The sequence below is a fragment of the Rhinoderma darwinii genome, chromosome 5 (genome assembly GCF_050947455.1).
Source record: "Rhinoderma darwinii isolate aRhiDar2 chromosome 5, aRhiDar2.hap1, whole genome shotgun sequence".
NCBI lineage: Eukaryota > Metazoa > Chordata > Amphibia > Anura > Rhinodermatidae > Rhinoderma > Rhinoderma darwinii.
The window spans coordinates 175,027,324-175,043,084 of NC_134691.1; the positions used below are offsets into that span (position 1 = coordinate 175,027,324).

Below are 15,761 nucleotides of genomic sequence, written 5' to 3' on the forward strand. Positions count from 1 at the left end.
TCGTATCTTCACAGCATAGACAATTGCCTTCAGATGACACCAAAGATAAAAGTCTAAGGGGGTCAGATCGGGGGTCATTTCTTCTGCGGTGTTGCTATCAGTGTGTGAAGAGTTGGAGAAGAGGGTTGCATTGACAATCCAACACAATGGGCAGCACTTTGAACACATTTTATAAGTGGTCAGAAACTTGTAAATAACTCATGAAAGAATAAAGTAACGTTAAAACCAAGCACACCATTGTTTTTCTTGTGAAATTCTCGATAAGTTTGATGTGTCACATGACCCTCTTCCCATTGAAAAAACTAAAGTTGGATACAAAATGTCTGACTTCAAAATGGCCGCCATGGAAAACACCCAGCTTGAAAAGTTTCCCCCCTCCCATATACTAATGTTCTACAAACAGGAAGTTAATATCACCAACCATTCCCATTTTATTTAGGTGTATCCATATAAATGGCCCACCCTGTATAATGACAAGCATGTCTTAAATATACATTCATAAAATTTTCATTTAAGAGGTTATTTGGATTTGAAAAACATTTTCAAATTAGCCCCCTGTTTAGGACCCTCATCAATTAGCTAGCATAGAGAGTGACTACAGAGAGCTTCTCCATAACTGGAGGACCCAGCATGTTCGTGCATTATATCGAAAGTCAATTGATTTCAATGAACAACATGTAATATTTTATTTCCCCTGTGCTAGCGTTAAATTGAACACTTGCTGCCAGATGTTCCCATGGACATCCTCGGATTAAAGAGGACCTATGACTAGGTCATATAAGTTGAACTGATTGTCTGACCTGAATAGCGCTATCTTTCTGAATTCAGCACTTTTTGTTTTTCCTCGACTCCCCTTCTCCCCCATTCTAGACATATGGCCCACTGTTGTGTTAGCTCCCTATATGCTAATTTGCTGAAGTTAGCCAACAGAGCGCCACCCTAAATAGTCAGCTTCCGATTCAGGGAAGCTAGATCCACCCTGTTGGCTAACTGCATCAAATTAGCATATAGGGAGCTAACACAACAGGGTGGCCATATCTCTGGAACTGGGCGTCCAGAAAATAAAACAAGACAGCGCTGGAATCATAGAGACAGTGCTATTCAGGTCACTTAACCAGTTCAACTTATATGACCTAGTGACAGGTCTTCTTTAACTTATTATTTGGGGGACCCAAACAGAGCTATAAAGCTATAAACTTTTAACCGGAACAATGAATATATAATTAATAATGGTTTTATCGAATGATTTCATTTCATACTTAAAGGGAATGTGTTGCCAGAAAAACATGTTTTTTTTTTAAAAATTAAACATTTAGTGTGTGGGTGATTAAACATTGTTCAAATTTTTTTTATTTTTTTGCACGAGTCCATGTAATATTATAAATTATTTCTAATTTATAATACTACCCATTTTTGGTCACTAGATGGAGCTGTTCCCAAAATTGCAGCATTGCAACATTGGGTTAAAAGCCCTCGCTCTAGTGAGCTCTCAGCATCCCCCCCTCCTTTATCCTGGCTAGTGCCGGGATAAACGAGGGGTTTGAAAGGTTTGACCTCCTACACTGTGTGTCGCCATTTTTTGAGGTAACCCACAGTGTAGTAGGTTTACATACAGTAGTAAACACACACAAACACTAACATACATTGAAATCTCTTACCTGCTCCTGCCGCCGCGGCTCCCTCCGGCCCGTCCGCTCCCTTTGCTGCCGCTGTTCCATGTGCACAAGTCCGGAAGCCGCGACCGGAAGTAGTAATATTACTGTCCGGCCGCGACTTCCGGTCCACAGGAAAATGGCGCCGGACGGCGCCAATTTCGAATAGGACTGTGTGGGAGCGGCGCATGCGCAGTTCCCACACAGACGCCGTACACGGCAGTCAATGGGACGGGAGCCGTTCGCAGTCCCTATGGGACTGTGGCTGCCGTGTTCCATGTCTGTGTGTGTCGTTAATCGACACACACAGAAATGGAACAAAAAATGGCAGCCCCCATAGGGAAGAAAAAGTGTAAAAAATAAGAAACAGTAAAACACAAACACACAAATGAAAATAAACGTTTTTATTAAAGCACTAACATCTTTAACATATAAAAAAATTATTTGTGATGACACTGTTCCTTTAAATACTGCCATATTTAGTTAATTGTTGTTATTTTACAGATATTATATTGATGAAAAACGTGACAAGGGCAAACATTTTGCTGTTGACCCAACTGAAGGAACAATCGCAACAAATGAATTACTGGATCGAGAGAACACTGCACAATTTAACATATCAATAATTGCAAGTAAACTTAGTAAGTATTGTGGCACAAACTTAAAATTAACTGTCTGTAAAATGTTTCTTACTAAACTTTGTCCGAGCATTTTAACAACATCCAATGAAGACTCAAATTCAATTACTGCCAAGATGTTTTCTTGATAAGGAATCTATAGTACTTCAAATAGCAAAGATAAATTAAAAAGAATTACAATTATTTGCTTTATTTCTGTGTGATAAGATTTTGGCCATTATACCTCCAAATTTCACCCTTCTGGGGACAATTTTAATTTAGAGATTAATGCAATTAGAAAATACTAGATCCCCAGAATTGGGACTATGATACATTGTTGTGAGTAGCTACATTTCAAAGTACATTTGCAGACTTGAGGCACTTTAGATAAAATACAAGGAAAGTCTGTAAACAATGACTCCATAGTCGTGTCAAGAAGATGTATAGGTCAAAAACAGAGATACATTTAAATCTGACATATCTAGGCCGATAATAATGACGGGGTGAGTTGAGTTTTAGCTAAATTTCTTTAAAAGTATTAAATCATTTTAAAAAATAAAGAAAATCCACGAATATGAAATCATACCATGAATGTACCTTTAAGAATATCAATCACATATAGATTTTTAGAACATGCTACAAGGTTGCAGTCAGTGCATATTAATAAATTACTGTAGTCCTTCTGTTATACCTAGTGATTTAAGTTAATGTTATAGTAATTACTTTACTAGACGTTCCTTTAACATTTTTCACTTCATGATACCGTTATAGACCCAATAACATATAAAGATAGGGAAAACAAAAATTCTTCTAAATTTGTTTATTATCACATGATGACTTGCACTGACAGTTATTTACTGGTGAAATTCAAGATACTTCTTAGATCCTGTTTTTCAATACGGAAAATCGTCTTCTAGGAGCTTCATTTGCAACTATGATAACATTACCATAAATTCTACATCTTAGGCTTCGTTCACATCTGCGCCAGGTTCCCGTTCCGTCGGAGCTTTCCGTCGGAACGGGACCCTGACTGACACAAACGGAAACCGAAGTTTTCCATTTCCAGTGCTAATGGTTTCCGCTTGTGACAGTTGTGCAAGGCTTCCGTCGTTTTGACGGAATCAATAGCGTAGTCGACTATGCTATTGATTCCGGCAAAACGACGGAACCCTTGCACAACTGAGACAAATTGAAATGATTAGCACCGGATCCGTCACCTTTGAAATTTATGGTGATGGAAACAGAAACCTATGCTTTCCCTTTGTGTCGGTCAGGGCTCCATACTGACGGAAAGCTCCGACGTTCCGTTGGAACGGAGAGCTGGTGCAGATGTGAATGAAGCCTTACAGTATCTAACAAACATAGACTGGGTGCCTAATGTTCAAAGACCTGCCTTGTCTATGCATCTTGTATTGCTGTAGGGCATGTATGATTGACAATAAATGCTATTTCATCACATTTGTTTTGGAAAACTACTATTGCAGTTTTCTGTGAACTTTAGAACTTTAGAACTTGTTCTACAATGAGAGAATTGTTACATTTCAGTCAGTCTTGACACAAATTTTACTTGACAAAAGAATGTAATCCTTCTAAAAATACAGCTGAAAGGCAATTCTAACACAACACTTCCAACTAAATATTAATGCAATGTTTTGCCTCCGGATGAAGATATTATTGCATGTGTCAGAAGTTTTAGTATGGGTTTGCCAAGTGTTTTACTGACACACTTTCTGTTCACAAACCATACTTGACAGTCACAGACAGCTATAAAATATTCATGATTGTAACAGCTGGGATCTACTCTTTATGCAATGTGAGAGTTGTCTGTGGAGGTGTTTTTATTTGATTTCTATTAGAATCACATATATAGAAAAGGGAAAAACAGCCATAGAAAACGAAAGACTCCTGCAGGCAGTTGCTTCATCTGCACGCGACAGCACAGTGGTATACTGGTTCTGTCAGAATTTATCATCTGCCATGTTCCAGCCTCTTTAGTAAATATTTTGCGTACTTATTAAGCAGACTAGGATACATAGGTGTTGCAGTGCAGTATAGTGTGGAATATTTTTAGAAGGGCTTTCTAAATTTATATACAGTTTATTTGTTTTTTCTTCCCCATCTCTTAAAGGGAACCAGTCACCAGCATTTAACCTATTGAACTCTATTCACCCCTTGCTGACCGCTGCTGTCAAAAGTTCATTGCCATTATCCCCTCTCCTAAACTCTTCCTCCGACTGTAAATAACGGTCTGCAAACATTTCGCACCTTTTATGGTAATGATCTGGCAGTCTCGTTTGTTCCTTTTCTTATCCCCCCCACCGCCGAAAATTGGTTCGCCCTGAATGCCAAATTCTCATCTGAGATCGCGCGCATGAGAAAATATTGGGTGGTCATGTATGGACAAACCAGATCCACACTCTGCATTTTGATTAATAGAGGGGGGGGGGGGTCCAATGTCTTTTATATCCATATGCAATAATAGGAACTCTAGAAAGGGATAAATCATTTTTCATTTTATTGTATATGATTTTCTTCTACAGGTAATCCACAATTAACCAGTTCAGTCAATGTCATCGTAAATGTTTTGGATGTTAATGAATTTGCCCCTGAAGTGACAATACCATATGAAACTTCAGTATGTGAAAACGCCAAACCAAGACAGGTAAAGTACATTTCACTGAGATTTAGTATATATTTGTTATAGTTACAATGATAAGTAATCAATCCTACAGAAAGTAGAGCAATAACTTTCTTTTTTTACTTACATGGGAAAAATTCAAGCTGTAAAACGGGTAATGCTATGGACAGGACAGGTCCTCCACTATTTATCCTTGCTAGTTTTTATCCATATGGTCATATGTTATAGCACACAATAATATACCAGACCACAATAGTATAATTTTATACTACTTAACTGGTTGAGCAAAGCGTATTTACAATGTAACCCCTGGCAGAACATATGGGACCAATACAGAGTTAAGGCAAGTTCACATAAGCTTCTCTTTTAGTCATGTGATACTATAAGCTTAATGTGTGGAAGAGATTGACCAATTTATACATTTTTCTGTATTTACTTCAATGTACATTACTTTGTTATATAAGAATACCTGCTTTGATCTAAAAAGTAATGTGATACCAGTGACTAGTGTGGTGTAACGGCAGGGGGTAGGGAGACGGACAAGTGAGCCCTAATCTACCCGCCACTCTGTCCCTGCCTACTTGCAACGACCCACCCTAGGCGACGGGGTACAACTGGGCGGCGGTCCCTGCGCTCAGTAAGTGCACGACAAACACGACAAACATACAAGGAACACAAGCAAGGAAAAGGGGCCGTTGCCCACGGCAACACCGTGAGCAACCAGAGTGGTGAACGAGCCGAGTCAAGCCAGGAGTGTGCGAGGTACAAAACGAAAAGCAGAAGAGTAGTCGGTAAGCCAGGGTCGGTATGGAGCAGGATCAAAAATAGCAGGAGCTGTAGCTGGGCCAGGAACCACAAGGAAGGAAACCAAAGCAATAACAAGCACCGAGGGACAGGAAGTGCAGGCTTAAATAGACCGAGGGCGGGAGCTAGCTGAGTCTGGCCAGGTTACTATAGGCTCTCCCACTCCTAAGCCTGCCAGCCTGAATGGTGGAAGCAGGAGTCAGTCTCAGGGAAGTATTCTCAGGTGCTGACTGATTAGTTCTGGGAGTTAACCCCGCAGTGCCTGGCAGATCCTTTACAGTACCCCCCCTTTTATGAGGGGCCACCGGACCCTTTCTAAGTGGACCTGGCTTACTGGGGAAACGCAGGTGGAACCTCCTGACCAATACCCCAGCGTGAACATCCCGGGCGGGTACCCAAGTCCTCTCCTCGGGCCCGTATCCTCTCCAATGGACCAGGTACTGGAGGGAGCCTTGGACCATCTTACTGTCCACAATCCTGGCCACCTCGAATTCCACCCCCTCCGGGGTGAGGATGGGAACAGGAGGTCTCCTCGAGGGAGCCAAGGACGGGGAGCAGCGTTTGAGGAGGGAGGCATGAAACACGTCGTGTATCCGAAAAGACGGGGGTAACTCCAGCCGGAAGGAGACAGGATTGAGGACCTCAATGACCTTATACGGCCCAATAAACCGGGGAGCAAACTTCTTGGACGGAACCTTGAGACGCAAGTTCCTAGACGACAACCACACCAGATCCCCGACCATAAACAGGGGGTTAGCAGAACGTTTTTTATCAGCCTGAGTTTTTTGTACGCTCTGGGACACCTCTAGGTTTTTCTGAACCTGGGCCCAGACTGTGCACAGTTCCCGATGAACGACCTCTACCTCAGGATTGTTGGAACTACCAGGTGAAACGGAGGAGAACCGTGGATTAAACCCAAAATTACAAAAAAAAGGAGAGACCCCAGACGAGTTACTGAACCGGTTATTAAGGGAAAATTCGGCGAGGGGAATGAAAGAGACCCAATCAAATTGACAGTCAGAGACAAAACACCTTAAGTATTGTTCTAGAGACTGATTAGTCCTCTCCGTTTGGCCATTGGTTTCAGGATGGAAGGCAGAGGAGAAGGACAGATCAATCCCCAACTTCATACAGAAGGCTCTCCAAAACAATGAAACAAATTGTACCCCTCTGTCCGAAACAATATTGACAGGGACCCCATGGAGACGCAGGATGTGTTTGACAAACAAGGTAGCCAACGTTTTGGCGTTGGGTAGTTTCTTGAGGGGCACAAAGTGGCACATCTTACTGAAGCGGTCCACCACCACCCACACCACCGACTTGCCTTGGGATGGAGGCAAATCGGTGATAAAATCCATGGAGATATGTGTCCAAGGTCTCTGGGGAATGGGCAACGAACGCAGTAAGCCCGCTGGTCGGGACCTGGGAGTCTTGGACCTAGCACAAACCTCACAAGCGGCGACGTAGGCCTTAACGTCTTTAGGCAACCCAGGCCACCAATAATTTCTGGTAATGAGGTGTTTGGTACCCAGGATGCCTGGATGGCCAGATAGTGCGGAGTCATGATTTTCCCTAAGTACCCTTAGCCGGAATTGCAGGGGAACAAACAGCTTGTTCTCAGGAAGGTTCCTGGGAGCTGCACCTTGATCAGCAGCAATTTCAGAGACTAAATCAGAATCGATCGAGGAAATGATTATACCTGGAGGCAAAATACAAGCAGGATCTTCCTCCGAAGGAGGGCTGGCCATGAAGCTACGCGACAGTGCATCAGCCTTAATATTTTTATACCCAGCCTTATAGGTAACCAAAAAATTGAATCTGGTAAAAAATAACGCCCATCGAGCTTGTCTCGGGTTTAGCCTCCGGGCAGATTCTAGGAACACCAGATTCTTGTGGTCGGTAAGGACCCTTACCTGGTGCCTAGCCCCCTCCAGGAAGTGGCGCCACTCTTCAAATGCCCATTTAATGGCTAAGAGTTCGCGGTTGCCAATATCATAGTTACTTTCAGTTGGCGAAAACTTCCTGGAGAAGTAGGCACAGGGGCAGAGATGGGTGAGGGACCTGGTACCCTGGGACAAGACAGCCCCCACTCCCACCTCAGATGCGTCAACTTCCACGATAAATGGCTCCATTTGGTTGGGCTGAACCAGCACCGGGGCCGAGACAAAGCACTTCTTAAGGACCTCAAAAGCCTGGACAGCCTCAGGAGGCCAGTGGAGGAGATCAGCACCTTTGCGAGTGAGGTCCGTAAGGGGCTTAGCGATGACCGAGAAGTTAGCAATAAATCTCCTGTAATAATTAGCAAACCCCAAAAAACACTGTAACGCCTTCAGGGAGGCAGGTTGGACCCATTCCGCCACAGCCTGAACCTTGGCGGGGTCCATGCGGAATTCATGAGGAGTGAGGATTTGACCCAAAAATGGAATCTCCTGTACCCCAAACACACATTTTTCGGTTTTGGCAAACAGTTTATTTTCCCGAAGGACCTGGAGCACCTTCCTGACATGCTCCACGTGGGAGGACCAGTCCTTGGAAAACACCAGTATGTCATCAAGGTACACTACCAGAAAAATCCCCAGGTAATTTCTCAAAATCTCATTTATGAAATTCTGGAAGACCGCAGGGGCATTACACAACCCAAAGGGCATGACGAGGTATTCGAAATGGCCTTCGGGCGTGTTAAACGCAGTCTTCCACTCATCCCCCTCTTTGATGCGAATAAGGTTATACGCCCCCCGTAGATCCAATTTAGAAAACCATTGGGCCCCCTGAACCTGATTAAAGAGATCAGGAATCAAAGGAAGGGGATACTGGTTCCTTACCGTGACCTTATTCAGGCTACGGTAGTCAATGCATGGCCTAAGACCACCATCCTTCTTCCTCACGAAGAAGAAGCCAGCACCTACCGGAGAAGAAGAGGGACGAATGTAACCCTTGGCCAGGGATTCCTGGATATACACTCTCATAGCTTCACGTTCGGGACAAGAAAGATTAAATATCCTACCCTTAGGAAGCTTAGCTCCTGGTACCAATTCGATAGCGCAATCGTATTCTCTATGAGGAGGTAACACTTCGGAGGCCTCCCTAGAGAAAACATCAGCGAAGTCCTGAACAAACTCGGGTAGCGTATTCGCCTCCTTAGGGGGAGAAATAGAATTAACAGAAAAACATGACGTACAACATTCATTACCCCATTTGGTTAGTTCCCCAGTATTCCAGTCAAACGTAGGATTATGCAACTGCAACCAGGGAAGACCTAGCACCAAATCGTACGATAAACCCTGCATCAACAGTACAGAGCATTGCTCCAAATGCATGGAGCCAACAAGGAGTTCAAAAACAGGGGTATGCTGTGTAAAATAACCATTAGCAAGAGGAGTGGCGTCGATACCCACTACCGGGACAGGTTTAGGCAAATCAATAAGAGGCATAGCAAGGGACATAGCAAATTCCACAGACATGATATTAGTAGAGGACCCTGAATCCACGAAAGCACTGCCGGTAGCAGACCTACCACCAAAAGAGACCTGAAAGGGAAGCAAGATCTTAGTACGTTTCATATTTACGGGAAATACCTGTGCGCCCAAGTGACCTCCCCGATGATCACTTAGACGCGGAAGTTCTCTGGCTGCAACCTTACGCTTAGGACAGTTGTTCACTTGATGCTTGTCGTCCCCACAGTAGAAGCAGAGACCATTCTTCCTGCGGAATTCTCTACGTTGTTGGGGGGACACGGAGGCCCCGAGTTGCATAGGTATCTCTGAATCTTTCGGGGAGGAACGAAGCAACGGAGCTTCGGGAGGCATCATGGGGGAGTCGGAGGAGAAAACACATAAACGTTCACGTTGTCGTTCCCTGAGACGTCGGTCAAGTCGTATCGCTAAAGCCATAACCTGGTCTAGGGAGTCACAAGAGGGATAGCTAACTAGCAGGTCTTTCAGGGCATTCGACAGACCCAACCTAAACTGGCACCTTAAGGCAGGGTCATTCCACCGAGAAGCTACGCACCACTTCCGAAAGTCAGAGCAATACTCCTCAACAGGTCTCTTACCCTGACTTAAGGTCACCAGCTGACTCTCGGCAAAGGCAGTCCTGTCAGTCTCGTCATAAATAAGTCCGAGAGCAGAAAAGAAACGATCAACGGAGGAAAGTTCAGGGGCGTCAGGAGCCAAGGAGAAGGCCCACTCTTGGGGCCCTTCCTGGAGCCGGGACATAATTATACCCACCCGCTGGCTCTCAGAACCTGAGGAATGAGGCTTTAAACGAAAGTAAAGCCTACAACTCTCCCGAAAGGAGAGAAAAGTCCTCCGGTCCCCTGAGAACCGGTCGGGCAACTTGAGGTGGGGTTCAAGAGGTGCGGTGCGGGGAACTACCAGGGTAGCATCAGGCTGGTTGACCCTCTGAGCCAGGGCCTGGACCTGTAGGGAGAGACCCTGCATTTGCTGAGCCAGGGTCTCACGGGGATCCATAGTGGTGTCAGGGACCAGGGGTAGACTAGGTATGGGCTTGTTATTATGTAACGGCAGGGGGTAGGGAGACGGACAAGTGAGCCCTAATCTACCCGCCACTCTGTCCCTGCCTACTTGCAACGACCCGCCCTAGGCGACGGGGTACAACTGGGCGGCGGTCCCTGCGCTCAGTAAGTGCACGACAAACACGACAAACATACAAGGAACACAAGCAAGGAAAAGGGGCCGTTGCCCACGGCAACACCGTGAGCAACCAGAGTGGTGAACGAGCCGAGTCAAGCCAGGAGTGTGCGAGGTACAAAACGAAAAGCAGAAGAGTAGTCGGTAAGCCAGGGTCGGTATGGAGCAGGATCAAAAATAGCAGGAGCTGTAGCTGGGCCAGGAACCACAAGGAAGGAAACCAAAGCAATAACAAGCACCGAGGGACAGGAAGTGCAGGCTTAAATAGACCGAGGGCGGGAGCTAGCTGAGTCTGGCCAGGTTACGATAGGCTCTCCCACTCCTAAGCCTGCCAGCCTGAATGGTGGAAGCAGGAGTCAGTCTCAGGGAAGTATTCTCAGGTGCTGACTGATTAGTTCTGGGAGTTAACCCCGCAGTGCCTGGCAGATCCTTTACATGTGGTTTGTGACTGGGAGCCACCTTTCCATGATCTATTGAGCTTCATGAATTCCTATGCATTAACCCCTAACATAAAAATTGGAAACACTGTCCCGGAAATGTCACATTTTTTTTACTTTTTATTGTAGACATTTCCTTTATGTCTTTCTGTGAATGAGCTTGGATCCCTTTAGTGCATATTAATGCCCTAATGATCTTGCCGATTTTCCGTGGGAGGTCATATTTTTTTTGCAATATGAGCTGTACATTTTTTAGGAACCATTATTAGGGAAAATGTATACAGCATTCAATTTATTTTATGAGGGAAATACATAACATTGAAAAAAAAATGTTTCCAGCAGAATTTGTATTTTTCGTCATTCACTGATCATCATGCATGTGTTTTGTATTCAATGGGTTATTATGGATATTGTCAAATATCTGAACGTATATCTTTTCTAAAATGTTTTTTATTTATTTTTCTACACCTTGTTACATTGAATTGTATACATTAAATTGTAGTGGAATAGGAGGGGGTTTGTAATTCACAAACAAAAGGAATCAAGAAGCAGAAAGAAAGAAAACAAGGAGAATTGGACAGGGGAGCTAAGGTGAAGGGGAGAGACAGAGCACATAAAGGATGGATCAAGAGGAGAGGATAGTGAATATTGAAATACTGTTTTCCCCACAGTTTTTTATCACATTTTTGACAGCAATTTCTTTTTTTTTTTTTTTTTGAATGGCAGTAAAACTTTTTTTTTGCCATTTTAACAGACAATGTTAGTCTGAACTATTACTGTGCAGGGTGGAACTGCTACTGATTACAAACAGCTCTCCTTGCACAAACTTCTGCCTGAGAAAAGCCTTTATTGTACATTAAGTCCTGCCGAGCACTGCTCCAGATAATCAATAGGAGGGTAGAGCTCCTTCTAGTGGTGGCTGTAGGTAAGGAGCATTTTACCATTTACAGAAATGCAATGGTTGTGTAAAGAGAAACAGGGGATTAGGATTTCTTCACTAGGACAAAATGGAGTTCCAGACTTTTTAAAGAATCCCAAAACTATTTGGATTGAATAAAATTAATTTAAATTATAGGTGCACTTTCTATCCCGATAGCATCACTGTTAACCCCTTTACCATCTTAAACAATGTATAACTCTATTAATGTCTAAATACTTGAAATACTAGTTATTAACCACTAAACTACCAGACATATTACAGGAATACTATCACTAACTCCTAAACCACCATATGATAAAATATATGATGTAATGTATGTAGAAATTTGAATATAATTTGGGGTTGGGGGGCAATCTTGGCAGCCATCACTATTATTTGCAATAGCACACTTGGAAAACCCTGTGTTTGCCCTTGCTCATTGTATATACATTTTAAGTCTATTGTAAGATCTACAGACCTTCATTTGTCTAGTAAATTAAAAAAAAATTTGCCACTAAAATATTTATATGGTATCTAAAGAACTAATGAATTCCATCTGAATGTGGCTTCATGTAAAGAAGTAAGACATTGCTTGCACTAAAATAATCTAAAACAATACAAATATTAGAAACAAAATATTTTCATCCCGACATAGACTTCATAATTAATCTAAATGTAATGATTATTCCTAAATAAATGCAATAAAGTTGTATTTTTATAGATTTAGTTATTAAATCTGCTTTCCAATTCTGTAAGTAGTGACTGCTAGCTATTTTATGGGTTTCATATTGAAAGGTTTTACTGAAAAGAATGGCTGTACTGTAAATTAAATTTACATTTCACTTTCTTTTTCTTCTTTTTTTTATCCTCTAAAAGCCTGTGAACAGTAGAATACATATTCTGGTTGTGTGAGGAAGGTTATTGTACATAGTGTTTACTTAAAAAAAGCTTTGACTGGTATGTGATTTCTGTCTGCTTGACTGCTTTCAGATCATCCAAATTATTGGTGCTGCTGACAGAGATATGTCACCTACAGGACAGAAATTTTCCTTCAGACTGCCACCTGATGGTTTGACAAATGCCAATTTTACCATCCATGACTATAAAAGTAAGGCTTATGATTGCATATATTACTTTATATTTTATATTCTGAAAGAGCTTCATGCATTAGTAACCCACGGACCAAATATCTTGATAAATGTTTCCACACACTGCTGGAATTGTGTCAGAATTATTTCCTAACACACCACAATAATGCCTTCAGCAAAATCTATACACTTTATCTCAAACTATTCCTGTTAGCGCAGATTTAGGATTATATATGGAATAAACTTTCCATAAAGGTTTATACTGCAGCCAAAATAAGGGGGTTTCTGGATTCTTAAAAATGAAACTCTCACATAATCTTAACCCCTTAAGGACGCAGCCTAGTTTTGGCCTTAAGGCTCAGAGCCCATTTTTCAAATCTGACATATTTCACTTTATGTGGTAATAACGTCGGAATGCTTAAACCTACCCAAGCGATTCTGAGATTGTTTTCTCGTGACACATTGGGATTCATGTTCGTGGTAAAATTTGGTCGATATATTCAGTGTTTATTGGTGAAAAATTGCAAAATTTTGAGAAAATTTTGAAAAAATTGCATTTTTCAGAATTTAAATGCATCTGCTTGTAAAACAGACGGTTATACCACCCAAAATAGTTACTAGTTCACATTTACCATATGTCTACTTTAGATTGGCATCGTTTTTTGAACATTCTTTTATTTTTCTTGGACGTTACAAGGCTTAGAACATAAACAGCAATTTCTCATATTTTTAAGAAAATTTCAAAAGTCTTTTTTTTAAGGTACCTCTTGAGTTCTGAAGTGGCTTTGTGGGGCCTATGTATTAGAAACCCTGATAAAACACCCCATTTTAAAAACTAGACCCCTCAAAGTATTCAAAACAGCAGTTATAAAGTTTTTTAACCCTTCAGGCATTTCACAGGAATTAAAGCAAAGTGGAGGTGAAATTTGCAAATTTCATTTTTCTTGCTGAATTTCAATTTTATTCATTTTTTTTCTGTAACACAGAAGGTTTTACCAGAGAAACACTACTAAATATGTATTGTCCAGATTCTGCAGTTTTTAGAAATGTCCCACATGTGGCCCTACTGCGCTCGTGGACTAAAACACAAGCCCTAGAAGCAAAGAAGCACCTAGTGCATTTTGAGTCCTCTTTTTTTATTAGAATATATTTTAGGCAGCATGCCAGGTTTGAAGAGGTGTTGAGGTGTCAAAACAGTAGGAATCCCCCAATAGTGACCCCATTTTGGAAACTACACCCCTCAAGGAATTCATTTAGGGTTGTTGTTACCATTTTGACCGCACAGTTTTTTCACAGCACGTATTTGAATTGGGCTCTGAAATGAAAAGAATGTCATTTTTTCCAATAAAATGTCATTTGTGATCAAAATTTCTTATTTTCACAGGGAACAAAATACCCCATTTTGTTGCCCAATTTGTCCTTAGTGTGGCAATACCCCATTTGTGGTGATAAACTGCCGTTTGGGCCCATGGGAGGGCTCAGAAGGAAAGGAGCGCTATATGTTTGTTGGAGTCCAGATTTTGTTGGATTGGTTTTCGGGTGCCATGTCGCATTTGCAGAGCCTCAGAGGTATCAAAGCAATGGAAACCCACCAGAAGTGACCCCATTTTGGAAACTACACCCCTCAAGGAATTAATTTATGTTTGTTGTTAGCATTTTGACCACACAATTTTTTCACAGCACCTATTTCAATTGGGCTGTGACATTAAAAAAATGACATTTTTTCCAATAAGATGTAATTTTTTACCAAAATTTCTTATTTTCACAGGGAACAAAATACTCAATTTTGTTGCCAAATTTCTCCTGAGTGCATCAATACCCCATTTGTGGCAATAAACTGCCGTTTGGGCCCATGCGAGGCCTCAGAAGGGAAGGAGCGCTGTGTGTTCTTTGGAGTACAGATTTTGCTGGTTTGGTTTTCATGTGCCATGTTGCATTTGCAGAGCCCCAGAGGTATCAAAGCAATGGAAACCCACCAGAAGTGACCCCATTTTGGAAACTACACCCCTCAAGGAATTCATTTATGGGTAATGTGACCATTTAGACCCCATAGTTTCTTCACAGAACTTATTTGAATTGGGCTGGGAGTTAAAAAAAAATATATTTTTTCCAATAATATGTCGTTTTAGCTCAAAAATTCTTATTTTCACAAGAAATAAAATACTCGATTTTGTTGCCCAATTTGTCCTGAGTGCGGAAATACCCCATTTGTGGTGATAAACTGCTGTTTGGGCCCATGGGAGGGCTCAGAAGGAAAGGAGCGCTGTGTGTTCTTTGGAGTACAGATTTTGCTGGATTGGTTTTCGGGTGCCATGTCGCATTTGCAGAGCCCCAGAGGTATCAAAGCAATAGAAACCCACCACAAATGACCCCATTTTGGAAACTACACCCCTCAAGGAATTCATTTATGGGTGTTGTGACCATTTTGACCCCATAGTTTTTTCACAAAACTTATTTGAATTGGGCTGGGAATGAAAACAAAATTATTTTTGTCAAATAATATGTCGTTTTGGCTGAAAATTTCTTATTTTCACAAGAAACAAAATACCCCATTCTGTTGCGCAATTTGTTCTGAGTGCCGCAATACCCCATTTGTTGTGATAAACTGCCGTTTGGGCCCATGGGAGGGCTCAGAAGGAAAGGACCACCATTTGGCCTACTCTGGATTTTCTAGTGCGAAGTCATGTATGCAGAAGCCCCTGAGGTACCAGTACAGTTGAAACCCGCAAGAAGTGACCACGTTTTAAAAACTACACCCTTAAGGCATTCATCTAGAGGTGTAGTGAGCATTTTGACCGGAGACCTACACCCCATAAACTGTAATGTGGGTTCTCCCGGGTATGGCAATACCCTACATGTGGCTGTTATCAGCTGCCTGGACACACAGCAGGGCCCAGAGGGGAAAGACGAGGGGGGATAAGCTGTGCGGAGTGCATCAGGGTAAGTAAAATTGGGGT

At 42.2% G+C, this 15,761-nt stretch overlaps 1 protein-coding gene across 1 annotated transcript in view; it reads left to right on the forward strand.

The window, feature by feature from the left end:
• The window catches only part of CDH12 (cadherin 12), a 762,277-nt gene that overhangs the window by 735,471 nt on the left and 11,045 nt on the right, over positions 1 to 15,761 (forward strand). The window contains exons 11-13 of the mRNA XM_075826751.1: positions 2,157 to 2,293; positions 4,810 to 4,931; positions 12,707 to 12,824. Of these exons, the coding sequence (XP_075682866.1) occupies positions 2,157 to 2,293; positions 4,810 to 4,931; positions 12,707 to 12,824 (377 nt within the window). The remainder of the gene's footprint in view (positions 1 to 2,156; positions 2,294 to 4,809; positions 4,932 to 12,706; positions 12,825 to 15,761) is intronic.